We start from the raw sequence: 27,404 nt of genomic DNA, 5'->3' as shown, positions 1-27,404 counted from the left end.
CCTTTGGCAGGCCAGCTGGAGTTATAATGGACCTGGGCCAGGGAAGTCTCTGGGAAGTGCTAAACCGAAGGCCACCTTGGTGGGGTGGCTGGGGCTGGAGCAGGCCCTGGCTAGGTGCAGTCCCCGGGTCAAGGCTGCCTTGGCAAGTGGCTGGAGCTGGAGCAGGCATGGGTCACAGGGAGTCCCAGGAATACTAAAACAATAGGGCTCACCAGCACCTCCAACCCTGGAGAGGGCTCCAGCAGTTCCCTGTCCTTTTGGCATAAGCTCTAGAGTTAGCAAATGGGTTTCCTTCCTGTATAGTCTAGGTGTCCTTTAAACTGTTTTTTCACTGTGTCCCAGGGTGGGTAAGTTTGCACTCAGGCCCTTCAGCAATATTGCTTCCTACTGCAGATTGCTGTGATGGGGGTGGGATTCTCATGGATAACATGTCTCTATCTCTCCTACCTATTTCTATGTGGTCCTCCTATGTGCAGTAGCTATTCAATCAGTCCTGAAGTATTCTTCAAGAGGAATTGTTATATATGTAGGCATGTATTTGTCGTGTCCCTGGAAGGAGATGAGCTCAGGACCTTCCTACACTGCCACCTTGTAGAGAATATTTTAAAAGATTACTTTAAGAGAGAGACTTTGTCAGAGTGTCAGAGAAGGGTCAGAGAAGGGTCAGAGAAGAAGGCAAGCAACATGAAGGGGTGCATAGACATTGTAAGCATATAGGCCTGTGTTTGAACCTGATGTTGTCATTTACCAGGTGTGTGACTTTGGGGAATATGACTAAATCTCTCCAAATCTTAGTTTCCTCCTCTGTAAAATGGGAAGAAAAAAATACTAGTACCTGAATTGAAAGGTGACTGAACATTAAGTGGGATTAATATATATGTATCTTGCCATAGGGCCTGACACATAGCAAGTACTTTATAAGTGATTGATATTATTAGTACTGTTGTTATTATTACTAAGTATTCTTAAGAAGAAGAGTCATAGACCCTCAGAGACCCTTTTCTTTCTTCTTCAGCTCACTTTAATCTGCTAGGAAGATTCACCGTCTATCTCTGGGTTGTAGGTGACACCCTCATAGTCCTTACCGCTCTCCCTTTGCTGGATCCCTGGCTTTGGGATCCAGAGGTCCCAGGAACTTACTCTGTGGTTTGTTATTCAACAACATCACTCTCCCCTTCTTTGTTTTCCCCAAAGATAATCCTTAGGGTCTTGATTTTAAAATGATTTTATTATTGATTCTAGGAAGAGTAGATACCAAAAAAAAAAGACATAAGCCACGGAGGAAAGGACACCTTTTTGAGGTGCCTACACTGTTCTCACAGCTATTATCTGAAGTCTGTAGATGCCACATAGAGATAAGACATGATAATATTTATGAAATGCCTTGCATGGACAGTGTCTTGCATTTGGCAAATGCTCAGTAAATGGTGATTCCCCTCCTCTGGTCATGATTGCCCCCAAATTTGAAGTGACTTGTGGATGATTCTAATTTCCCAACCACACCCACAAACCTCTCTGTGTGGAGGTTTTGTCCTAGGAGTGTGATGGGGTGTCATAGCATTTTGTTTCCTTCCTAATATCCAGTTTTTTGCATGATTTTGTCACTATCTGTCTACTTGTGGGAGTAATTATAAGTTTCCTTCCTTCCTCCCTTTCTCCTATTCTTCCTGTCTTCCATCATTTTCCTTTATCAGTTTCTCTTACTATTTTATTGAGTTCTTTCTTTTCTTTTTTCCCCTTCCTACCTTTCTTCCTTCCTTCATTTCTTCCTTTCTCCTCCTTCTATTTCTCTTCTTCCCTCTAATTATTTCCACCTTTCCTCCCTGCTTCCATCTCACCATCCCTCTTTCCTTTTTTTATTTCTCAGTTTCTTTCTATTGCTGTTTTAATTTTTCTCTCATTTTTTCCTTTTTCTCTGTTCTCCTCTCCTTTCCTCTCTCTCTCTCATTCCTCCCCTCCTTTTCTGTTTTCAGCTCCTAACATGGCATGATTTTGAACTAATAATCAAGGAAAGATAGAAATCAGATCACATCTTATCATAAAGAATCTCATATCCCCCAGAGGAAGGCAAATGATGCAAAGGGAAATAAAAGGGGAAGAAGGGCAGGACCCAAAGTAAAACTCCTTGCAAGTATCACTGGGCCCCGATCTGCCCAGACCTCTCCCACTCCTTGACTCGAAGCTTCGCCTGCTGGATTTTCCCCGTGAAAATCTTGGGCAGATCCAAGACAAACTCCATCTGTTGAGGACAAAATCAGTCCAAAGTGGGCTGTTCATGACCCCAATGGGGTTGGATTTCTCAGAGGAACTGCTATAGGGTGAGAGGAAACTCTTGAGGCTGAAGGCTCCAGGTGAGTGAGGACAGAGCCTGCTCAACGAACTTAATCTGTCACTTCAGGGGACAATGACAATTGTGGTCAAGTTGGCAGATAAGGCAGCTGCATTCAAAGCCAAACTGGAATTATGGGGGCAACGAGTGAACACTGGGATTTTTGACATGTTTCCAACATTAGCAGAGATTTTGAAAGAGACTGAGCCAGGGCCTTCTTTCTCCCAGCTGGTACATGATCACCTATCACAGCTTTCAAAAGAGTTTGAGCATTACTTCCCCACCGCAAAAGACACCCAAACTGGGAAGGAATGGATCCGTGACCCATTTGTGAATAATCGACTTTGTCCGTGCAAGAAGAGGATCAACTGCTTGAGATCGCAAGTGACGGTGGCCTTAAAAGTATGTTTGAGACAACTTGAAATCTCCATACGTTCTGGATTAAAGTCAAGGCGGAATATCCTGGGATTGCCACAAAAGCACTGAAAAGCCTGCTTCCATTTCCAGCATCCTATCTTTGTGAAGCAGGGTTTTCTGCAGTGACAGCAGCCAAAACGAGATCATGGAGTAGACTGGACATCAGCAACACATTTTGGGTGTCCCTGTCTCCCATCACCCCCAGATGGGACCATCTAGTTACAGGAAAACAAGCTCAGGGCTCCCACTGATTCTGCATTACGGTAAGTTGTATAATTATTTCATTATATATCACAATGTAATAATAATAGAAATAAAGTGCACAACAAATGTAATGCGCTTGAATCATCCCGAAACCATCTCCCCATCTCCCCACCACCACCCTGGTCCGTGGAAAAACTGTCTTCCGCGAAACCGGTCCCTGGTGCCAAAATGTTGGGGACCGCTGCTCTAGGACAGGGAAGAAAGAGCATGGTGAACGCAACATGACATAGTAGACAGCCAGCTGAGTTTTCACCTCAGATTCTCTGGGCTCCAGCCTTTCCTTTACCACTTACCTGGCTTTGGTCAGGTCACTTAGTTTTTCCGAGACTCAGTTTTCCCACTGAGTAGACTGGAGGATAACAACTTCGTTGAGTTTTTGTGATAAAAAGTGCAATTTCACAGACTAAGTTCTTGGCATGGGGTTGTAGGGGAACAAAATTTGCCAGCCCAAAATGTGTCTCTTAGGCATGAGGATTAATTTAGGCTGATTATTTTTAAGAAACAGAAGACTCAGGATGTTTTTCTTGTTACTTACCCCTTAACTGTTTAAAAGAATTTAGATAAAGAGTCTGTTCACCAGAGATATCTGCAAAGAATATGGGCTAGGTGTGCTGGGGAGGACTCAGCAGGGCCTAGACATCAGTGCCCACCCTGTGACCCATGGTCTCTGTACAGCTCAGCAAACATTTTTTGCTATTTACCAAACATTTGCTTTTCCATCTCCATGTGAACTGCCTTACTCCCTTTTGAGGTCCCAAACCACTACCCCCAACATCCTCTTTTGCCTTCAGCTGAAGATGGTATTTAAGGTGAGGGCTTTGGCCATTTTGGCAAGTTACTCAGTTTTCCTGGGTCTCTCCCATGCATACACGATTAAACTTTTGTTTGATTTCTCCTGTTTATCTGTCTCATAGTGATTTAATACTTAGACCAGCCAGAAGAACCTAGAAGGGTAGAGGAAAATTTTTTCCTCTCCAACAGGGTAAACACTCAAAAATATTAGGTGTGGTTATTAATCTAGACTAGAGAGAATAGACATCTAAGAGTTAGAAAACCTGGTTTTGAATTCCATCTCAGTCATTTCCTATTGGTGTGTCCTTGGAAAAACTATATAATCTCTCCAATTTCACTTTTCTTACTGGTGAAAAGGAATGTTTGATAACAAGGACCCATCCATTTCAAATATTCCTGAATCCTAAGATACGGATGATGAAGACAATTCATTGAGGCTTCCCATTGTATGGATCAGCTTGCCAGGGCTTTTGTCTAGGAGTAGATGGTCTTGCGTTTAACACAAACAATAACAATAAGGATACTGATATAGAAAAACGATCTTCTTAGCAGCTGATATGGGAATCTTCCATAAAGTAAGACTGACTTTGTTGAGGAAGGAGTGTGTTAAAATCACAATGGAGTAGATCAGGAGTTGGCAAACTATAGTCTGTGGGCAAAATCTAGCCCTCCCTCTGTTTTTGTAAATGAAGTTTTATTTAAACACAGCCAGACCCATTCATTGACAGTTGTCTCTGGCTGCTTTCACACTGTAAGGGCAGAGTTGCAATAAAGACAGTATGACCTAAAATATTTACTGTTTGGCCCCTGTAGTGTAGGCAGAAGGTAGAAGGAAGCCACAGGGGAGATCCAGGTTTAATGGTAAGAAGAAAGCTACTCTGCATATCATGAAGAAGGAAGCAGAAGGATGTAGTCACTGGAAGGAGGGAGGAAGTGGAAATGACCTGCTGCTGAGGGCATTCTAGAGGAAAGACTCGTAAAAGGAGACACACCTATTGAATAATATAGTGTTATACCGTGTGATAGGACCACTCCACTCGATACTCCAAGATGTTCAGTTACAATTCAAAATTCATAATACGATTGGATTTCTAGTCTCCTTTTAAAATACTTACGAAATGTTTATTATGTGCTGGTCGCTCTTCTAAGTGCCTTATGCCTTACAAATATTAACTCATCTTCCTAACAACCTGTGAAGGAGTAACACCATTAGCCCAATTTACAGATAAGGAAATTGAGGCACAGAGCAACTGTTGAGAAAGTAAGCGATGGAGGTGAATTTTGAATGTAACAGTCTGATTTCAGAGACTGTGCTGTAATGCCTCACTATCAGTTTGAGGCTGAAAGTCTGCGTGGTGGATTCGTTGACGTGTGACTCAGATCCCCCTGCAGAAATGAAAGACTTACTCTTCCACTGCCAAACCCCTTTGGGGAGTGCAGCAGCCAAGAAGGGCTATCTCTCCCAGGGCTACACCCCTTCCCAGGGCAGCTTGCATCCATGCCGGACCTACGTGAGCATAAAGACCCTCCTCCTTGCCTTCCCCCAGGAAACCCTGAAAGGTTGTCCTAGCTTCAGAATTCCTCATGGGGTTGGCTGAAGCCCTCACTGAGACGACGTGACAGTGCATCTCCACATTCTGCCCTGGAGTTTGGGGGTAAGTTTTCTCCTGGGTTTGCACTTCTACCCTCTTTGTGTTGGCAAACTATAGTTTGTGGACAAAATCCGGGTTTTATTCAGGGTCTATTTAAAGGTTTCATCCTTTCTCCTTAAGGCCTTGTTCTGTATGCAAGTATTGATACTTATTTGAGACTTTGGCCTGATATTAAAATCAGGCTGTCCCAGCTGAACTGCGCTAACCTTTGGCCTGATTCTCTTTGGAACAGGGGCTGTTTCTCCTGGAACTGACTAGCCTTCAGCCTATTCCTTTGGGAACAGGGGTTATTTAACTGGAATTGTGCTGATTCAGCCTTTGACCCAATTCCTTTTGAAATAGCGGTTGTCCTATTGGAACTGCACTGAGCTGCTTTTGGCCTAGCTCCTCTGGGACCAAACTATTCCCTCAGAACTGGCTGGCAGTAGGCCTGCAGGCAATTTAGGTTGTTTGAGTTGTTCAGGCTGTTTGAAAATTATTCTTTTATTCTAGAGAAAAACCTCTGGGAAATAGAATTCCCAGTTATCTAAATATTTTGACCGAACCCCACCAGGGACTCTGGTCTATTTTATGTTTGAAAACCACAGTCCTCACTCATGCTCATTTCTAACTACATGGACTGACTTAACTAAAGACAATTTAGAACATCAATGGTCATTACGGGGAACTTATGAAAACCCCAAACTTACCTCTCTTAAAATCAAATTGAACAACTGTAGCTCTAAAATTTCCAAAACTGAATGGAACACCTATTTCAATTAGTGTTTTAAGACATCCAAATGTTATCAGGAGCCTCACATTGCCTCTCTGCAAAATAAGATTTTAAAATTAACTGAGGCAAACAAAGAAAGAAAGATAAAATGGCCTTTGAAGCCACCGGCTCTTCTTCCTTGGCTTCTTTGTCTCAAGCTCTGTCTCTGGTGCAATTTTGTGGCTCTACCTCAGTCCCTCCTGCTCAGGCCCCACCTCCAGTGCTATCTTCCTCCTTCCCTTCTATGTCACCTACACCTCCTCTATATCCTCAGTTCCCACTTACTAATTCTCTCACCAAACTTCCCTTTTTCTCTGAAACTCTCCCCACTCCCTTTCCCTCTGACTCGATCAGTATCTGTCCTTTTAAAATCAGGCCTTCTGAGAATCCAGAAGCTAAACCCTTAATTTCTTATATTCCCTGAACTAAACCTGAACTGCGAGCCATAGTCAAAGATTTTCCCAAAGCAACCAAAGATCCTCACAGATTTGTTGAGAAATTTAATATAGTCACTCAAATTTAACCTAGTTTCTCCAGTTTATATCAGCTTGTCGGTGAAGGCCAGGCTCAGTAGTGGATGAAAACTGTTAATTGGGAAAATCCTGAAAGGTCTCTAGAATTACAACCAGGAGACCAGCCTGCCAACTCATTATATGATCTGCTAACCTATTATGTGATTAGGCCTGATCGGGCAATTCCTAGGGCTTTCCCGAAGCCTGTTGATTGGAACAAAATTCAGGCTTGCACACCAAAATCTGATAAATCTGTTCGTGACCATTACAATCAACTTCAGATCATTTAAAAAGAATATTCTGGTCTTTCTGCAGATGTTGATTCCACTTGGGGTAGCTTTTAGCTCTGTGTTTATTAGTGGTTTGAACCAGGACATTTCACTCCATTAAAAAGGACCAGGATGGAATGGGAAACTATGTCCGCTCCCGATTTAGTTAATCTGGCAAACCAGCTGTCTCACACTCTGTCACCTAAAAGGAGACAGACTGCTAAAATTCTTAATCTTCAACTACAGCAAATGAAGGCCCGTAAACCAAAAAACAAAACAAAACAAAAACAAAAACAAAAACCCAAAAAACAAAACGAAAAACCAAAACCAAAACCAACAAACAAAAAAACACCTAGTTTGTGCTATTATCGCAAAGATCCAGAATATCGTAAAAGAGAGTGTTACAAATTTAAGTGCTTCGGGCACCTTCAGCCCTCCAACATTCTCTCAATTCTCCATGATGAGGCTCAGGGCTCTTCCCATTCCTCCCTCTTAATCAGCTTGGAGAAACATTTCTGCAGATTTGGGATGAATTACTTCCACAGGAGCCACGCTCTCAGTGCTCAGCTGCACTACTATAAAGCAACCCCTGTCTTGGAGTACTAAAACAGATCAGATAGTGGGGATCTCTAATGAACCTCAAGAGATTCCTGTCTCTGAACCCATTCCCTTTCGTTTAGGCCCTTTGAGAGATACATACCCTTTCCTACTTAGTTCCTCTGCCCCTACCCATTTATTAGGCTGGTACTTCTTAGAAAAGTATCATGTCAGAATTTCTTTCTCAAAAAAGGGGGAAAATAATTCTAGAATTTGACCGTAGTCATCAAAGCAGCCAACCGTGTGGATTAAATGATCCTTTGATATCCTTTATTTGCTCTGTCTCTGATGGTACTAGAGCTGATTCTGGAAACACTGATCATCTGTCCCTATTGGATTGGCTACCAACCTCCTGACGAGCAAAATCTCCACCTGATATTGGCAAAGTGCACAGGGCATCTCCCATCAAGATTCAAATAGACCCCTCAAAACCTCTTCCCGGAATTAATCAATATCCAAAAGTAAAGAAGCTCTTCAAGGCATAAAAAGTCCATAATAGAAGATTACAAGGCTCAAGGCCTCATTATCCCTTGTATTAGCCCTTGTATACTTCTATTCTAAAACTTCTATTTTACCAGTGAGAAAACCTGAAGGCTGAGGGCAGAGATCTGTCCAGGACCTCCGAACAATAAACAACATTGTTATCCCTCAATACCCTGCTGTTCCTAACCCTCATTACTACTAATATCCATTCCCACTGGAAGCAAATTCTTTACTATTTATGCAGTTGATTCTTTAGTATTCTAGTTGATGAACTAGCCAACACCTTTTGCCTTACCTAGGAAGAAAAACAATTTACCTGGACAGTAATGCCTCAGGGTTTTATTGAGAGTTTGTCACAAATCCTGAAGGCTGATCTGGATGATATCAAGTTCCCTAGAGGTTCTCCTTTGCTGCAATATGTGGATGGTTTGCTTCTTTGCTCGCCTTCTCCAGGCTCTTCAGAGGAAGACAGCATCCACTTGCTAAACCTTTTAGCCTTAAAGGGACTTAAGGTTGCCAGGTGAAATTTGCAGTCCACCCAGATTTGTGTTTGATACTTAGGAATCTGATATCAGAGCAAAGGCTACACTTAGATCCAGATAGACTTCATAGTGTCCTAAGTTTCCCAAAACCTAAAGCTAAGTGCCAACCGTGAGGTTTTCTCAGGCTAGTTAGCTATTGCTGAAATTGGATTCCAAATTCCTCTCTTATGACCAAATCTCTGTATGTTTTACTAAAGAATAACAAACCTGGCCCAATTTTATGGAAAGAACAAGATGGCATAGCCTTCGAAGCCTTAGAGGAGCATTTGATGAGCTCATCTGCCCTTGGGCAATCCAATTATCAGAGTCCCTTTTTCCCTTTTGTATATGAAAAGGAAGGGAATGCCCTTGAGGTACTCACTCAAAAACACGGAGACCATCATCAACCTATAGGGTATTATAGCCAGCAACTGGACCCTGTGGCATGGGGATAACCCCCTTGCCTTAGTGCTGTTATGGCCACTGCCCTTTTGATTAAGGCCACCACGAAAATCATTGTGAGATTCCCTTTAACCATTTTTGTACCTCATGCAGTAGAAGCTCTCCTGAATTTCCATCATACCCAACATTTCTCAGTCGGCCACCTCACCTCCTATGAAGTCCTTTTGTTAACTGCTCCTCTCATAACTCTTTTACACTGTAGTGGCTTTAATCCAGCTAGTCTTCTCCCCTCCATCACCAGGGATGTCCTTCATGACTGCTTAACACTGGTGAACCACCTCCTGACTCTTCATGGTGATCTACAGGAAACTCTACTGGGTAATGTTGACTTCTCATGGTTCACTGGTGGTTTTTATTTAAAAGGTGGCGATGGCAAACATTGTGCTGGGTACGCTATTACAACCCCTTTTGATGTTGTTGAAGCAGCATCTTTACCTATGGCTACCTCTGATCACAGGCTGAATTATATGCTCTTACAAGAGCTTGTACTTTAGCCAAGGACAAAACTGTCAATATTTATACTGATAGTAGATATGCTACTCTATAGCTCATGATTTTGGAATATTGTGGAAGTAATGTGGCTTCCTTACTTCCACCAGAAATAAAATTTAAAATGGCCCCTATGTTCAGGAATGATTGAATGCAATACTTTTGCCTGTTGCTTTAGCTATTATTAAGATTCTGGGGGCATTCTAAACTTGACTCTCTGGAAGCAAGAGGAAATCACTTTGCTGATATTTCTGCAGGAAATGTTGCCCTTAAAGGGACCAACAGCAGCCAAACCTCTGTCATGGTCCAAAGGGATATTTCCCCAAATGATAATTTAGAAAAACTGGCTACAGAGACCAAATAATTGGCCTCATAAAAGGAAATCAAGATTGAAATTTCAAGAATTGTTGGTTTGATAAAAAGAGAAAGCTCTGGTTTGGACCAAATAATAACCCAGTCCTACCAGAGACTCTAAAATTCCTACTCCTCACCACCGTACATGTATTAAACCATTGGTCTACTAACAAAACAGTAGCTTTCATTAATCAGTACTGATGGGGAAACATTAACAAGGCTGAAGAAAAAAAAAAAGGCCTACCTCACTTGTCCCTCTTGTCTGAAGTACAACCCAGGAAAGCCTGTTCATGTTGCTCCTGGACATTTTAAACTGCCTAATGTTTCATTTGAGGTCTGGCAAATGGATTTCATACAACTGAATCCATCTAATGGATATAAGTATATTTTCATCGTGGGCTGTATATTTCACACTCTACTGAAGCCTTTTCTTGCAGACAGGCTGCTGCCTTTTCTGTGGCTGATACAATAGGAAAAGATTATCCCACCTGGGGAACACCTCCGGAACGTCACAGTGATTGAAGAACCCATTTTACTGGCCAGGTACTTGAACAAGTCTGCACTCTTTGGCCAGTTTTGCAACACTTTCACTGTGCTTACCACCCTCAAACTTCTGGTTTACTCAAACACACTAACAGCATTATTAAGAATCAGTTGGCAAAATTTGTAGAGGCCTTCCGAATACCTTGGCCAAAATCATTGCTGTTGGTCCTTCTAAATCTTTAAATCCACTCCTTTTGGAACTCACAAGCTCTCACCCTTTGAGATAGTCACAGGCCACCAAATGCACTTGCCTCTTTTGACCGACAACTACTAAAAGGAGAACTACTCCAACATTGCAAAGACCTAAGTGCTTCTATTAAAAATAACCACTTTTTGGTAGAGCAATCATTTCACAGTGAACTGAGGAAATGAAGATGTTGAGCATCACACCCTGCAACCTGGAGATTTTGTCTACTGAAAAAGACACATCCAGAAAAAGATTCTCTTCAACCTCACTGGAAAGGCTCTTATCAGGTACTGCCAACTGACCCCGTGCTGCCAAACTCCAGTAACTAGACTCTTGGATTCATGGGACACAACTAAAGAAAGCACCAAACCCTGACTGGATGTGCCCATCTGAGGGCCTGAAAGTAAAGATTTCCTGGAATTGAATCAAATGACATCTGATGAGAAAACTTTCCCAAGATAACTGGACCAGGCCTGGTGGAAGATTGTTCACCAAACCTTTGATGATGACATAACATTTCAAACGATCCTCAATATCTATGATCTTGGTAACATATGGACTTAATAAAAAAAAACCTCAACTGAAATAGAGCTGGAAGACCAGAAGGGGAAGCTCTCATGCCCTATGACAAGAGCAGAGCCCAATGGGAAGAAAAAGGACTTCCTCTTCTTGCCATTGAGCTCAGCCAATGAGAGACTTCCACAACTCAGCCAATGAAAGGACACTATACTTTGAACTCTCAGCTCCTCCCCTGGATACTTTGTTTACTATAGCCCTGCCAACTTCCTTTTCTCCTCTTCAAAAGAGTTCTCCTCTCCCTGTTGCAGGTGAACTTGCATATGGCTTGCCATGGTTGCAGACCCCGAATTGCAATCCTTTGCTGATCTCAAATAAACCCATTTTTGATGGAGGAATAACTAACAGTCTATTTGTTTTGGGTAAACACCTTTCTCTCCCTTCCCTTCTATTTCCTTCCCCAGGTGTTGATCTCAGAGCACTCCCTAATAAACCTTTGCATGTTAATTTCCTTCCCAGAGTTCGCTTCTCAGAAAACCCACCTATGATAATTAGCCTGTGCTGACAAAGCATCAGTGAGAATCTGGGTTACATAAGAATCTGAGGGGTGTTAGGCGTAACGTGGTTGCTCTCACTTTCTACCCCAGACACAAAAATAATTTTTTCTGGGCTTCCCTGGTGGCGCAGTGGTTGAGAATCCGCCTGCCAATGCAGGGGACGCGGGTTCGAGCCCTGGTCTGGGAAGATCCCGCATGCCGCGGAGCAGCTAAGCCCGTGAGCCACAACTACTGAGCCTGCGCGTCTGGAGCCTGTGCTCCACAACGGGAGAGGCCGCGACAGTGAGAGGCCCCCGCTCGCCGCAACTGGAGAAAGCCCTCGCGCAGAAACGAAGACCCAACACAGCCATGAACAAACAAACAAACAAACAAATAAAAAATAAATAAATAAAAAAAATAATTTTTTCTTTCCCTGGAGCAAGGTTCTATTTTGTACCCACCTCCAAAAACTGGGATTCCCCTTCTGCATCAACCTCCATGCCTTAGTTCCCTGCCCCAGAGTAAAAACAGCTGAATACAGGTAGAGTGTATTCTATGCTATTTACCTTTTCCAGTAAGAGCAGTTCCTTTTTACTGTGGGGAGCCACCCCTTCCTCACTCAGTTCATGTCATGGGTGTAGGGCAGCTCTCTCTCCCATCTTTCCTGCACTCTCTCCAGGGTTGATCACATGACTCAGAACTGGCCAATCAGAGTGCCCATTCACCTGGTCACCAGGATTGGTTTAATCATGGGCGCCTGACCTAAAGTGGTCCAATGAGAATCAAGTTGAAGAGTTTTGCTGGTGCCTTTGAGGGAAAAGATGCTTTTTTTTCTACCAGGATTATCTAAGCTGATGAAACTGTTTGGATCTGCTGGGGGCTATCTCAAAGGGATAGCATTTTAAGAAATGAAGCCAATACAGAAAGAAGGAGAGTCAAGAGATGAAAAAGACATCCCTGATGACATCATTTGAATGACTGGTATCAGCCACAAGAAAGCTTCCCCAACCTTGGACTTTTCAGTTGTGTGAGCAATACACTTCACGTTGAATTTCTGTCACATGCAACTGAGAGAATCCTGAATAATATAGCAAGACCTCAATACCAAGAGTGGGAATATAGGCCAGGTATTGGCTAGAACTTGTTCCCATGGGAGAATATGACTTTCAATTCAGAGTGAATTAAAGGCCAATTTTCAGGCATCTAGACAGTTACTGGATTGTCTTTTTGGACTTTCCTGGTCATAATCAGGCAGAACTTTAAAGTCTTTGTCCTCAGCCTGAAAAATAGAAATACAAGAGGAGAACCATCTTTCCTTCCCTAAGTAAGGGGGAGCATGGGAATCCAGAGATGCAGAGACCTTACCTTCCTTGGGTACTTGCATGGGGCTGTCACTGACTTCACATGCTGCTGCAGCTCCTTGGTGAGCTCGTCCGGGTCATGGGACAGAAACTGTGGAGCCAGGGCCACAAATGCCTTGACTACCTACAGCAAGGATGAGGGCCAAGAGAGAATGATCAGAGTGCATCGCTGTCTCCTGGGATAATGGGAAATCGGTGCCAAGACTACCATCACAGCCACCACCTTTATATCCCCTCACTGGCTCCTCCAGATATCTGGGGCAAGGGAAAGGGAGGAACTGCGGACAAGCGTGGCCAAAGTTCCAACTCTCTCTCAAGTTGTTTACTGGTTGAGCAGGTAGGACTGTAGATTGAGACCAGGATCACCTCATATCCCAGGGACAGTAGAGAATGATGGGGGGGTGGAAATGGTTATATGAGAAGAGAAGAAAATAGACTGGGGACAATAAACATAAATGATTTGTTTAACCTCTCCAAACTAGTTTGCTCACCTATAAAATAGAGATCCAATTGTCATACTTAATTAATGGGAAATAAAAAGAAATCATATATAGCATGGTTTAACTCAGTTCTTGGCACCCAGGGTTGGACCCCATTTGCCTAGTGGAGCCTATGATATTTCCCACGCGTGCCAGAGGTATGATATTATCAATTTTCACCCTGCAGAAATATACCTGGACATCGACCCACATCTCTCCACCTTAACCTTTTCCTTCACATACACCAAGCTCCTTTAGATTTTATCTGGGCCTATTTCTCTAACCTTGGCATTATAAGGGTCTTTCTTCTTCCCCTACTTTCACTATAAACCCCACGTCTCGAAGGCTCTGTCTCTTGGCTCAAATTCCTCCTCTGTTCTGGTCAGGTCAGATTCTGATTCAAATGCCAAACAACAGGATAGAATCCCTGAAGCCCCCAAACAGTAGACTTTATATGGTGCTTGCTACATGCCAGGCTTTGCTTCAAGCACTTTACAAATATTAACACATTTAATCCTCACAAAAACATTTCATCTTACATATGGTTAAACTGAGGCAGAGAGGCTAAGTAGCTTGCTTGCCCAAGGACACACAGCTAGTAAGCAGCAGGGCTAAGATTTGGACGCAGACTGTCCAGCCCCAGAGTCCATACCCTTAACTACCATCTGCACACCCCCAGGCTACAGCTTCCCCATCACCTCTCCTCGGATGGGCTCCGGGCTTCTTACTACAGCTGTCTCAGCCACAGCAGGTGCTCCATCAGTGCATTCTCCACTTCTGAGGGCCCAATCCAGTACCTGTAGAAGAACCTGTCCTTCAGAGAAAACTGGACTCTCAACCTCTAGCTCAGCCCAAAAGTCTAGAATCAGACAGAATAAAGGACCAGATTACCCTTTCCAGCCCAGAAACCAAGCTTACCCATTGGAGTTAACGATATCATCTGCCCATCCCATGAATTGGAAATATCCATCTTGATCTTTGATTCCCCAGTCTCCCAGCAGCCAAAAATCCCCTTTAATGTTGGCTTCTGTGTTCTCAAGATTGTCCTGGTGACCACAGAAAGACAGAGTCATTATACCTACAAAGCCTAAATTCTCTGCCCCAGGGCTGCCATGACCAGATGTGCAGACTGTTCATTTTACAACTTGAACTACTACACTTGGTGGGACTGCCCTGAACTCACCAACTTCAGCCCCCAGATGGAACTGGAACTTCCCCTTTTATTTTATTTCACCCAGGGTCTCTCACCTACCCCCCTGGGTCCAGTCTGATGGATAATATTGATGAATTAATTCACCCATGCTCTAGGGCCTTTTCCCCAACTGATTCTACCTTCCCTTCAATCATCAGCCTAACCCCTGCTCCGCTCCACGACAACACTCAAGGGCACCAAGATTTATTAGACATTTTTCTTGGGTCTAGATTGTTAGATTTGAAAGTTCTAGAGATACACCAGCAAGCCCCCAGGGCCTGAGTCAAGGTGCATATTTCTATAATGGCTGAACCCCTCTGTTCAGCTGAGGCACTTGTTTATGAGCAGTGAGAAGGATTGAGATTTACCTCTTGATAGAGCAACTTTATATCTTGTTCAAGGGTAGGGGTGTGAGCTCCAGATTGAATGTTTGGTCACTGGGTTAAAAGGTGGCATAGGGAATTCGTAGCCTAGCTCCTTCATTTGGAAGATAGATAGGGGTATTGAAGATCTGAAAGATCAAGAGGTAAGTCCAAGGTCACACAGCCATTACAGATGGCAGAGCTGAGACCAGAAGCCAAGTCTCTTGACCTCCAGCCTGACTTTTTCTCCTGACAACTATGCAGCCCCTGCTGGCATTAACTCTGTGGCTTTGGGTCAATCTGTTAACTCCTCTGAGGATGCCTCCTCTTTTGTTGAATGGGGAGAATCCTATGCCTTAACTACTTCACTGGCATGTGAGAATAGAGTGGGGCAATGGACAGGAAATGCTTGGAGAAGTGCACAGTGTAGCTGTGCCTTCATCTCTGAGGCTCAGTTTTCCTCATCTGTATAATGGGAATGATATTTTCAGTCTACAATTCTTTCATTTTACACACTTATGTACCACTGTTCTAAGTGTTTCACAAATATTAATGCCTTTAGATATCCATGATAATGTTATGAGATATTATAATACACATTTTACAGGTGAGGAAACTGAGGCATGAGAGATCAATAACTTGCTTAAGATCACACAATAATTAGTGGAACAGGGTTTTAAACTCAAGTAATTTGCAATTCTTTTTTTTTTAAATTAAATTAAATTTAATTTAATTTAATTTAATTTAATTTAATTTAATTTAATTTATTTTATTTATGGCTGTGTTGGGTCTTCGTTTCTATGCGAGGGCTTTCTCTAATTGCGGCAAGTGGGGGCCACTCTTCATCGCAGTGCACGGGCCTCTCACTATCGCGGCCTCTCTTGTTGCAGAGCACAGGCTCCAGACGCGCAGGCTCAGTAATTGTGGCTCACGGGCCTAGTTGCTCCGCAGCATGTGGGATCCTCCCAGACCAGGGCTCGAACCCGTGTCCCCTGCATTGGCAGGCAGATTCTCAACCACTGCGCCACCAGGAAAGCCCAAACTCAAGTAATTTGGCTCCAAGGACTTCATGGGGTAATTGGAAGGATTAAATGAGTTTAATGTATGTGAACTGCTTTAGGAGAGTGCTTGCCATGTGGTACACTTGCAATAAATGGCAGCAACTATTACTATTGGATTTATTATTTACTTTATTATTTGATCATCTTGGTGTCAGAAGGTATGTGTTTGAGGTCTTCCCTGCCCATTATTCACTGTAGTGGACTTGAATGAGTCTTGCAATCTCTGACTTTACCATCCTCACCCATATAGTGAGGCAGTTGGATTCAAAGATCACCTATTTTTAATATTCCAAGATCTGAAGATAGGACTGCTTCCAGCTTATGGTGAAATCTCAGCGTGAAGCATCTTGCATGGCTCTAAAGGAGGTCAATGGCATAGAGCAGGGGGATGGTACTTTAGGGAGGGGGAAGGGCTGCCCTTGGGAGAATGTTGCTATATATAGTTCAGGGGCAATAAGCTTTCTGTCATAAAACAGCTCTTGGGGGCAGAAAAGTGTTACTGGAGAAAGATAATTCTTCAAATGGAATCTTAATGAGAGGCTAAGAAAGGCAGGGTGAATAGTCAGTCTTTTCGCTAGGCAAAGTGCCCATTCTCAGATGCTGAACACCCCTTGTCCTTATTTCTTACCAATGCCTCTTGGTAGGTAGGTAACTCTGGGACTCCCCTCACCCCTCTCAGAGTCCACTATCCCACTAGGAGACAAAGGGGGCTGAGCATGGCTTCCTCACCACATTCCTGGTTTAGGAATTCCCACATCACTCTCTTTCTCTGATGTCTCAGGTTGGAGTCTTTTTGACAATCCCTGCCTAGCAGTCATCCTACTTGCATACCCCTAATGACAAGGACACATAGCTTTCTGAGGAGACTGACTCAGTCTTTGGCTGGTGCTGGTTTAATAAGAGAATGCTGATTTTCTTTTATTAAACCCAAATCTACCGCCTCTATGACCCCAACCCACTAGTCCTTGTTTCACCGTGGGAGGTGACAACGGAGCATGTGCAGTATTTGCAGGCCAACTGTGTATCAGCTGCCTGGGGGGGATTCTCAGATTGCTCCACTAGCCTCCTGGGCCCTTCTTTCTGCCAAGCCCACCTTCTCTTGCTTCTACCATATGCTGCCTCTACAGAAGATAAACATCTCGTTCACAGCACAGTGCCTGACACATAATAATTGCTCAATACATATTTATTGAATGAATGGATGAATTAGTGAACTCAGCCAAATTTTCCAACTCTGTGCCTCTTCTCTGCCCCATTACCTTCTCCATGCCAGCCCAGTGATTTATCACATCACTAGCAAAGTTAAATTTGGCAGGAATTTCCTGGTGGCCCCATGGCAGCGATGCCAGTTGCCTGGTATGAATGTGGGCAGTGCGACTGGATATCTGAGTCCCCGATAGGATGCAAAGCCCCTGGATTTTCTGTAGCCAATGCACGTTCAAACCTGTGAAGGAAAGAAAAAACAGAGGTGAGTCTTTCTGTACAGTCATCAGTTGCTTCAGGAGATTCATCTCAACTTTACAGGGTTCTTCCAGAAATTAGTTTGTTGTGGTTTTGAGTGAATTGGCAGTCAGCACCCATCTCAGTCGCCTTCTGATGTGCCATTCTCCAAAAGCACAACACCTGCTCTAAATCCTATTTCTCTAACACCTCTGACAGTTTTGTGAACATCCAATTCCATGTAATAAATCCTTTTGTGCTTCAAACACAGTGGTGTGGTAGACTGAATTGTTGTTACCAACAACTCCCTGTGGTAGAATTATAAGTATGTCCTCATTCATTTTCACATGACTTGCCCAGTGCATTCTGAAGAAGAGTGTATTTGTGCCTCTCATTGACTTTGGCTTGTCCTTAGGAGATGCTTTGGTCAGTGAGATATGAGTGTGTGTGATTGTGTGGTTGGTCAGAGACTCTTGCATTTCTGCCCTCTGCCACGAGAGTAGCATGTCCCCCAGATGGGCCTACCTCCAGCCTGGGTTCCAGAACACACGTGGAGCAGAGCTGAGCCCAGCACAGCCACAGGTAATCCCCAGACTCATGGGAAAAATATGTGTGGTTATGAGCACCTGAGACGTTCAGGATGCTTGTCATTATAGCAAACGTTGACTAATACAAGTAGCATCTATTTCCTTCCACTGAGAATACTATGCATTTAGCACACAGGACCTAACATACAGTATCACTTTAGAAATTATAACTGTTGTGATTATCATTTCTATCTCTGCATTGGTTCCAGGGAAAGTAGTTCAAAGGCTACTGGTCTCTGAGTTCCAACATGTGCGCCCTGATGGGAGTTGCAGAATTTAAGTCTAATGACCTTTGACTCAAGGAATCCAGCCAGGAGTCCCACCAACTGGCCAGATTCCCATTCCCTGTCGTTTGGGCAGCAGCAGTCAGCATGCTTAAGGTCTCTGACACTTGGGATTCCTCTCCTATTTTCTAAAAGGATAAGGAATGAAGATTTCCTTAGCAGCTCCTACGCAGGAATATTTATTGCCTTTCTACCTGCTGATCTCTCTCTCCTCTGTGGCTGGCTCTTTCTCATTCTTCTGGCCTCACCTCCTCTGAGAGGCTTCCTTCCCTGACCACCACCCAACTCCCATCCCACTTTGACCGCTCTTCTCCCAGCCACCCCAGTCCCTCCCTTTTGCTGTGCTAAACACTCCTTTTTCCTTTGCCCATTGCTGCCTCCTCACTAAGACCTGGAAGACCTGTCTCGGCCCCTGGAGACGGCAGACTTCCTTTCCCTGTGGACTGTCACTCTCCTTGCTAGCCCTGACTTCTAAAGATTGGTTAGTGCCATCGTGAGGCATGACTCCCTCTGCCCATTCCTAACAATGTGCTCACCTGCCAAGTCTTTTCAGGAGGTCTCTCTGGAGATCTCTTGGTCTACTCCCTCCTGAGAAGACAGTGCCAGAACCCCTGCAGCCTTGGAGGAGGGCACAGCTAATCAAGCAGATAACTCCAGGATCCCTGCAACCTTCAAAGAAGGCACAGCTAATCATTAACTGTGGACAATCCCCAAGCCTAACTTGGGGTAACGTCAGTCTTCCTAGCTGTGTTTATGGATTGCACAGCCCTACAGCCTTGGGGCCAGCAGGAACTGTTCTTCCAACCCAGGGGGCCAAAAGGAGATTTATGTACAAGACTGACAGCAGGTTCATGCTCCGACCAGGAAGGGAGAAGCAGAGCTCACATTGGCTTGATGTACATCCTGTCCTCTCACTTCCTTTAGCCCTTTCCTCCTCCTGATTTCCCTCTTACTCTCAGTCTCTTTTAATGATTCCTCCTCATTTCCTTTATTCACACTCACTCCGTACATGATCTCATCCAGTATCGTAGCTTGAACCCCCGCTGCCTTGCCGATGACCGTACGTGTGTCTCCAGCCTGGATCTCTCTCCTGCACCCTAACCAGCTTGACCTCTCCCCTCAGATGTCAAACATGCTTTGCCCAGAGCTGAGCACCTGATCTTCTCCCCCTCGGTGAAGCATCCCACCCCGCCTGCCCCCTTGGCCATCTCAGGGAATGTTACCTCTTACGCAGCTCTTTTTGAGTCACAGGGTCAGAAAAACAAAACCCTTTCCAGATCATTGAGTGGATAATATAAAAACTCAGAGTGGAACAGTAACTTGCTTAAGGCCACACAGAACATCAGTCTCAGGCCCAGGCCTGGAATCCTAGCCTCCGGAAGGGTGGCCCATGCCCAGGTTGCTGACTTACAGTGGATCCTCAGGCGCCAAGGTTAGAGCTGGAAATCAGAGGGCTCTAAGCTGCTGAGACACGCTGTGTTCCAGGAACACCCACCAGAGGAAAAGTATCTCAGGCCACCTTGGCTCCTGTATCCTCGCAGATGGGGAAAGGACCCCTGATGCCACAGTGCTTCCCCTCCTGCTCCCCTGCACCCCGTGCCCAGCCTTAGAGAGTTATTCCTTCGATGTGCTGGCCACCAGCCATACATCTGCTAAAAGAGCCCCATGACAGGCAGGAATGGGGGCTCCCTAAAAACAGATGTCTCTGTTGGAGGCTCACAAGCCAAGGGCAAGACGAGGGTGCCGGTTACCTGGCAGTGACTAACTGCTGAGGGCACGAGTGACAGAGACCCACATTAGGGGACATCTAGGGAAGCCAGAAGGGCTTAAAGATCCTAGAAGCCAGGGTCCAGGGTCTGGCGAGAGAAGAGAAGAGGTATATCTGGAGAGGATACCCGAAGCAATTGGCTTTTCTCTGGGCAACCCTAGAAATAATACGCTTGAAAAACCTGTTTATGTAGAGCAGCAGCTGTGTCCTGGGAAGAATTCCGGACCCTTTCTGGAGAAATTCATAGAATTTCACCACCTAGCCCCTCCAGTCCTAAAGGTATCCATCCTTTCTTAAATACCCCTGCAAAAGGTATTTCTGAATGTCTCAAAATCACACAGTCATGAGACTCAATTCTCTTCCAGGAAGTTCTCCCCAATGTCTGCCCTAAATCCCTCTTGCTGTCACTGCTCTGTGCCCTCTCACTACCTACTGACAGAGAGGCTTCAGAGAACCAAGACCATGAGGACAGCTGTACAAGTCCTTCCCTTCTTTCCAGTCACTGCCTTTATTTTGACCTATTTGCCACAAAGAGTAGGAGAATACCTAGAGTGGAGACCTAGATCTTGAAGAATAAGACACCTGAGTTGCTGTCCCTGCTAAGGCTCTGTTTAAGAAATAGTTGAAAATGCTTGGAAAGGGAGATGAGGCTTTCTGAAGGGATTTGGTGGCAAGACATAAGAATTACCTCATTGTCAGTTCTTGGAGTCTCCTGAGAATCTCAGGCTCTCTCTGGGTCTACCAGGAGTCCTGAAATGGTCAGCTATTTCTCCTGTTGCCTTCTCTCCTTTTAAAGGCTCCCCACTCCGTCTTGGGTGTCTATCAGAGACATCAAGGCCTCTCACCTCTGCCTCATTTACTTCCGTGGGTTGAGGAGGGATTTCACCTTGTCCCATCCATTCCTCCTCACTGCTGCTCTGAGTGCCTTAAATGCCTCTCTACCTGAGATTGGATTTGTGCTTTCTTCTGTACCAGTCACCCCCTCTTCTGTGTACAAATACCCTCTGGTTCTTCAGCTCCAGTGGTTGGCAATCTCTTCATTCATGACTATTCAGTAGGATTCATGGTTAAGTATCGGGGGCCTGAAGTTTGTCTAGATTTGAATTTGGCCTCCTCTATTACTGAATTGTGTGCTCTTGAAGAAGTTATGTTACCCTTGCCACACCTCAAGCCTCAGTCTTCTCATCTGAAAATGGGGGATAATTCTAAAATACCTCTTAGACGTGTGAGGATTGAACTTGATAATGCACATCAAGCATCCAGCACATGAACATGTTTACAACACTTCTAGTATCAGAAATTGCTAACTTCAGCTGCTTCTGGAGAGGGGAGCTAGTTTGACTTTGAAACAGGTCAAAGTGTCCTTTTTTTTTTTTTTAAACTTATTCAAATTTGAATTTTTATTTACTTAAAAGTTTTAATAGTTAAAAAATAAACCAAATGCATAGCACATAGTAAGCACTTAGTAAATCACAATGGGAGAGATTTGAAGGGGAGTCTTTGGACTTAAATTCACACAGCAGCCTGGGCAGGGGGCCTGGGGTCATTAACCTTCCTGCAGATCATGTGGATGCAGCAGATTTGAAGAATGATGGTCCTGATCTGGGAACAGTAGTTAGGGTCCCACGAATGGAAGGGAACCTAAGAAAAAGTCATTCGTCCTCCCAGAAATGGAGGCAAAAGGACCCACCCGATAATTTGGTTTAGATGTTCTGGAGCCAAGTTCCCCATAATAAGCCATGGAACACTGTCTTCCCTGGAAATATCTGTCCCTGTCAATTAGTCAACAAATATTTATTGACTGCTGCTCTCAGATGGACACAGAGGTAACCAACACAGCTCCCTCCCAGTGCGGAGGTGAGACAGCTAATAACATGTAAAATTGTTAAGTTCATTTTAGATACTGTTAAGGATAGGTCAGAGGTCAGATAGGTCACACCTCTACTCAGCACCTACCAGTGAATCCCAATTTCATGCAAAAGAAATGTCAAAGTGTTTACCACACCATCCAAGGCCCCACATGGTCTTCATACACACTCCCATCCTCTGGCTTTATGTTCTGTCCATTTACCTCTCACTGCGAAAGAGCCCCATTGACCTCCTGTTCCTTGAAGGCACGTTCTGCCTCAGGACCTTTGCATTTGCTGTTTCTTCTCAGACTACTTTTCTCTGGTATCTATGGATAACCCCCTTCCTCCTTCAAATCTTTGCCAAAGATTTTTGTCACCTTCTCTGTTACCTTGACCACCTACTTCAAATTTCCATCCACTGGTTCTCCCTCCCCACATTTACGCTGTACTATTTTTTCCTTAATACTCATTGCTTTCTATCATATTATAGAATTTACTTACACATTATTTTTTTATCTGTCTCTTTCCTTTAGAATCTAAGCTACATGAAGACAGAGCTCTTTGCTGTGTTTTGTTCATTGATTTAGTTCAAGAACTCTGTAAAGTATCTAGCACCGTGTCGGCGCTCAGTAAATATCTGGATTAGTAAATAAGGGCTATGAAGAAAAACACAGACTGACGTGTAGAAAAAAGTGTAGAAAAAACACAACACATGCCTTGGGTAAGGCAGGGCTGGGGAAGAGGAGCAACTCTAAGCTGGATTTAAGTTTTGATTTAGTTTGGACTAAACATTTTAATACCTGAAAATGAGGCTTGAGAAGGAATAAAAAGATAAGGAATCTGCCTGAGGATATACAGTCCTTTGGGTGAGGAAGAGAGAGAAGACATAGTGGCACTGAATATTAGTGACAGGAGTAAAAAATAGAGGTATTTTCTGACAGTAGCCCATCAAGCCCAGCCCACTCAACGTCTCCATCATTTCTGCCACCGTCGGGTTAGGTAGGGTATCCTGGGATCTCCAAAAAGTTCCTAACATGGGGATCCAGGGGAGCTTTGCAAAAGAAATGACTTTAAAAGTTGAGCCACGTGAGCGGCTAAGTTGAGCCCTCAGGCCAGGAAGATGCAAAGTTGAAGAACAATGGGAAGTTCAGTAGGAAAAGGACAGGGGCAGAGTCCAACAGGGCAGACTGTTAAAGAGAAAAACCACAGGCCCCAAATGGTATCACTTGTGTTAAGGCCATGATACCAAACTTAGATTTAATACCTGACCAAATTGCAGTTTCAGCCTTCACCAGAAATGTAATCTTAACCAACCAGTTTGGAATTTTCTTAGTAGCACCAATGAGGTAATCCCCTGGGCCCCCTCTACCCTCCAAAGGAAGAAGAGGCATCTGCATGATAAAACCATTGCCCTTGCCTTTCCTTCTCCACCCAAAGAAGATGCCCTGGCCTAAAAATAATCCTTTCTTTTCTTTTGCTAATAGCTCCCTTGCCCCACCCTTCTTCCTTAAAAACCTTCTATTTTGTGCAACCCTGGGAGAACCCTCCAGGTTGCTAGATGAGATGCTGCCCTGTTCATAAATCATTGAATAAAGCCAATGAGATCTTCAAATGTACCTGGTTGAATTTTGTTGTTTAACAAGAATTTAGAAATCTTGTTTTCCCACTGGAAAGGTTGGAACGGGTCTTGGTAGGGTCTCTAGCTCCTGACAGAAAAAAGGGTGGAGACCCAGGGAGGAGCTGCTATGCAAGTCCCCACTGGCCTTCTCTTTATCTGTTAAATGGAGATTATAATACTTTCTTCTTAGGAGATTATAATACTTTCTCCTTAGGAGATTATAATACTTTCTTCTTAGGAGATTATAATACTTTCTCCTTAGGAGATTATAGTACTTTCTCCTTAGGAGATTATAATACTTTCTCCTTAGGAGATTATAATACTTTCTTCTTAGGAGATTATAATACTTTTCTTCTTTCTTACTTCTTATAATACTTTCTTCTTATAATAACTAGAATTAGATCGGATCAGTTTTCCCTAAAGTGGGCTTTGCAAGGTGATTTTAGATGTGCAGTTTTCATGTTCATGATTATTTTGATGCGCATTAGAAAAAAATTAACTGAACTACAGAGTCCTCTTCCAATGCATATTATATTGCTTAGGGTTTAGATATTTTCTTTGAAAGGTGAGCTGATTTCCGGCACAGATGGTGTGTGGCTACAGCTACAGTCCTGATGGTAGAATGGGAGTGAGTAAAGGTTGAGGTGAGTATTTTAGCAGAGCTTGTAGCACAAAGCACAGTGTGGAATAAATTGCCAATAAAGTGACAGCACTTGTCATTGCTCTCACTACCAGTGACTTCTGGGTCTGGGTGTGCTGGGGGCTCCCTATGGTAATGCAGCTGAGAGCTTTGCTTTTGACTTTTTGGAGCAGAACTGGGCTGAGGTGACCGTGGCAGAGTTGGCTGGGGAGTCCGGTGTGTTGCAGGGTGTGGAGGGGAGTCCTAAGGGGAGGGAAACTGGGCCTCCCCCCCACTTCCTTGTTATCTGTGCCTCGTTCTGATTGAAGTCTGAAAAAAGGCCCCTTGGTGGAGAGCTCTGATTATAGCTGGAAAACAGGCTGGTTCAGCCCAGGGCAGGGAGGGAGTCCAGAGAACATCAGCCCTGCAGGCAAGGAAACTGAGGCTTAGAGAAGAAAGCAGTGTAACCACAATGACAGAGATGGTAGGTGCCACTTCCCCAGGTGTCATTTCCATCCAAGCCCCTGGCTTTCGGGGAACTGACATTTTGGAGACTCATTAGGAACTCCAGTGGCACCCAACACAAGACAGCCTTGGCTCAAGAGCACTGGTGATGTTGAGCTGGACCTGCATGTTTTCCTTGCCTCTGGTGCCCCCTCCTGTTAGGTATTGGGCAAATCACCAAAGTCCTCTGAATTTCCACCTTTGTAGTAAAGGGAATTTGCCCAGTCTAGGAATGCCATAAAGACAAAACACATAAAGAACGAGTAAATCACTTTGACAAGTTTTTTTTTTTTCTTTTTAAGGACTAGTGAAATTTTAGGAGGTACATTTCTCTGCCATAAACCTTCAGTGGCTCCCTTGCGCTCACAGGAGAAAAACAAAATTCCTAAACCGCGCCATCCTGAATAGGTCATGAAAAGTGATGCACGTGTGGATGGTGGAGCTGGACCACCTGGCTTTTAATTCTGTCTCCGTGAGATACTGGCTGTGTGAACTTCAGCAAATTGCTTAACCTCTCTGTTCTATCTGTAAAATAAAGCATGTTGCCCACCATCCAGTTCTACAAGAATCAAGTCATTAGCCACTGCAGTTGCTGACCTATAGTACACACTGAAAGGAATTCAGAGCGAAGATCAGGAAGAGGCATTAACAGCCAACAGGCCTTTAGATAATTAGATATATTTCGGGAGAAATTCTTATGAACCCAGATCCTTGCATCTTCCCATACTTAGAAAAGCACTAAAATCATTAACTGGGATATCTGTTCCTCGTGACTAGCAGCAATCTTCTGTCGAGATATGCGCTGGCGTGCACACACCCCTTCGCCAAAATCACACACATACTGGCCTCCCCAACCTCTTCTGAGCAGTTCCTCTGAGCAATCTGAGAGACTGTCCCCTCAGCTATAGCCTCAGTAAGTTCCCAAATAAAACTGGAACTCAGGGGCTTCCCTGGGGGCACACTGGTTAAGAATCCGTCTGCCAATGAAGGGGACACGGGTTCGAGCCCTGATCTGGGAAGATCCCACATGTCGCGGAGCAACTAAGCCCGCGAGCCACAACTACTGAGCCCATGCGCCACAACTACTGAAGCCCATGTGCCTAGAGCCGGTGCTCCACAACAAGAGAAGCCACCACAGTGAGAAGCCAGTGCACTGCAACGAAGAGTAGCCCCCGCTCGCAGCAACTAGAGAAAGCCCATGCGCGCAGCAATGAAGACCCAATGCAGCCAAAAATAAATAAATTAATTAATTAATTTCAAAAAACAAAAAACAAACAAACAAAAAACTGGAACTCACAGCTTTCACGTGCATTTTTATTTCAGTCAGCATATCTATAAAACGAGGGTGTTATCGGTACCTGTCCAACAGGACAGTTGAGAGTTAAAAAATTTAGAATTGTGCTGTGAGCTGTTTTTAGAAACACAAAACCTGTCTTTCCCGCCCCAAGCCCTTTGCACATGCTGTATCCTTTGTTCAGAAAGCTCATCCCCACTTTCCTTACTTAGTTTACTTCCACTTTTCCTTTGATACCAGCTTACTGGGGACTTCCTTATGGAAGTCTCTTCTGATACCCCGAGTCCCCCTCAGTCTCAGTCAGTCCCCTCATCTGTGTTTTAACTGTACTCTTTGCTTCATGACATTTGTCACAGTTGTGCCTTATTTGCCTTATCCTTTGATGAATAATATCAACCTCCCCATTAGACTGTAAACTCCTCAAGGGTATGGTCATGGGCCAAATTATGTCCCGTCAAAATTTATATGTTGAGGTCCTAAACCCCAGTACCTCTGAATGTAGCTACATTCACAGACGGGGCCTAGAGAGATGATTAAGTTAAAATGAGGTCATAAGGGTGGGACCTAATCTAATATGACTGGTGTTCTTATAAGAAGAGGAGATTAGGACACAGACATGCACAGAGAAGGGGCTATGTGAAGACCCAGGAGAAGATAGCCATCTACAAACCAAAGAGAGAGGCCTCAGAATGAAACCAACACCGCCAACGCCTTGATCTGGGATTTACAGTCTCAAGAACTGAGGGAATAAGTCTCTTTCATTAAAGCTGCCCCGTCTGTGGTACTTTGTTATGGCAGCCTGAGCAGACTAATACAGGAAAGGACTGTTGGCTTTGCTTATCACTGTGTTCCCCGAGCCCGGAACAGAGTAGGCACTCAATAAATATTGGTCGATGAGTGAACGGAAGTGCTAAGAGTCGGATAAGCAGCAGTAGGTTCAGTTTCCATCTGCTTCTTTTCTGCACGGCTGGTCTCAGCTGCCCAGAGTCACCCCTCTCTGTTTCTGGGCTTCTGAGACATGGCTTCAGGTCCCTGTATCTTTCCTGGGTGAGACATAACACACTAGCATTTGGAGTTGATGTGTTGGTATGTGGAGGAAGGACAAGACATGAGGCAGAGTATGGTATTGGGTGATTATTTCTTTAAAGTAATTTTTTCATTAAAAGAGTTAAATATACTTACTGAGAAAATTTGGAAAATAGAGAAATGTAGAGGAAAGGAAAAATCTACCATCCATTATTTTCAATACTCAGGAAAATTACTATTAACATTTTAGTGTATCTCCCTTCAGCCTTTTTTCCATCTGTAGAT

The 27,404-nt window shown here is 44.1% G+C and overlaps 1 protein-coding gene across 1 annotated transcript; it reads right to left on the bottom strand.

Annotated features, from left to right (window-relative positions):
• Positions 1-1,247: 1,247 nt before the first annotated feature.
• On the bottom strand, positions 1,248-19,577 carry LOC137750646 (acyl-coenzyme A synthetase ACSM2A, mitochondrial-like). Its single transcript, XM_068525074.1, is given in 8 exon segments — positions 1,248-2,239; positions 13,040-13,159; positions 14,213-14,265; positions 14,268-14,311; positions 14,433-14,560; positions 17,389-17,573; positions 18,977-19,109; positions 19,450-19,577. Coding segments are annotated over 6 exon segments (459 nt in total). The 5' UTR covers positions 17,398-17,573; positions 18,977-19,109; positions 19,450-19,577; the 3' UTR covers positions 1,248-2,134.
• Positions 19,578-27,404: the final 7,827 nt, after the last annotated feature.

The sequence above is a fragment of the Eschrichtius robustus genome, chromosome 16 (genome assembly GCF_028021215.1).
Source record: "Eschrichtius robustus isolate mEscRob2 chromosome 16, mEscRob2.pri, whole genome shotgun sequence".
NCBI lineage: Eukaryota > Metazoa > Chordata > Mammalia > Artiodactyla > Eschrichtiidae > Eschrichtius > Eschrichtius robustus.
Note: the sequence above shows the minus strand (reverse complement) of the source record. Positions and strands in the feature narration are given on the sequence as shown.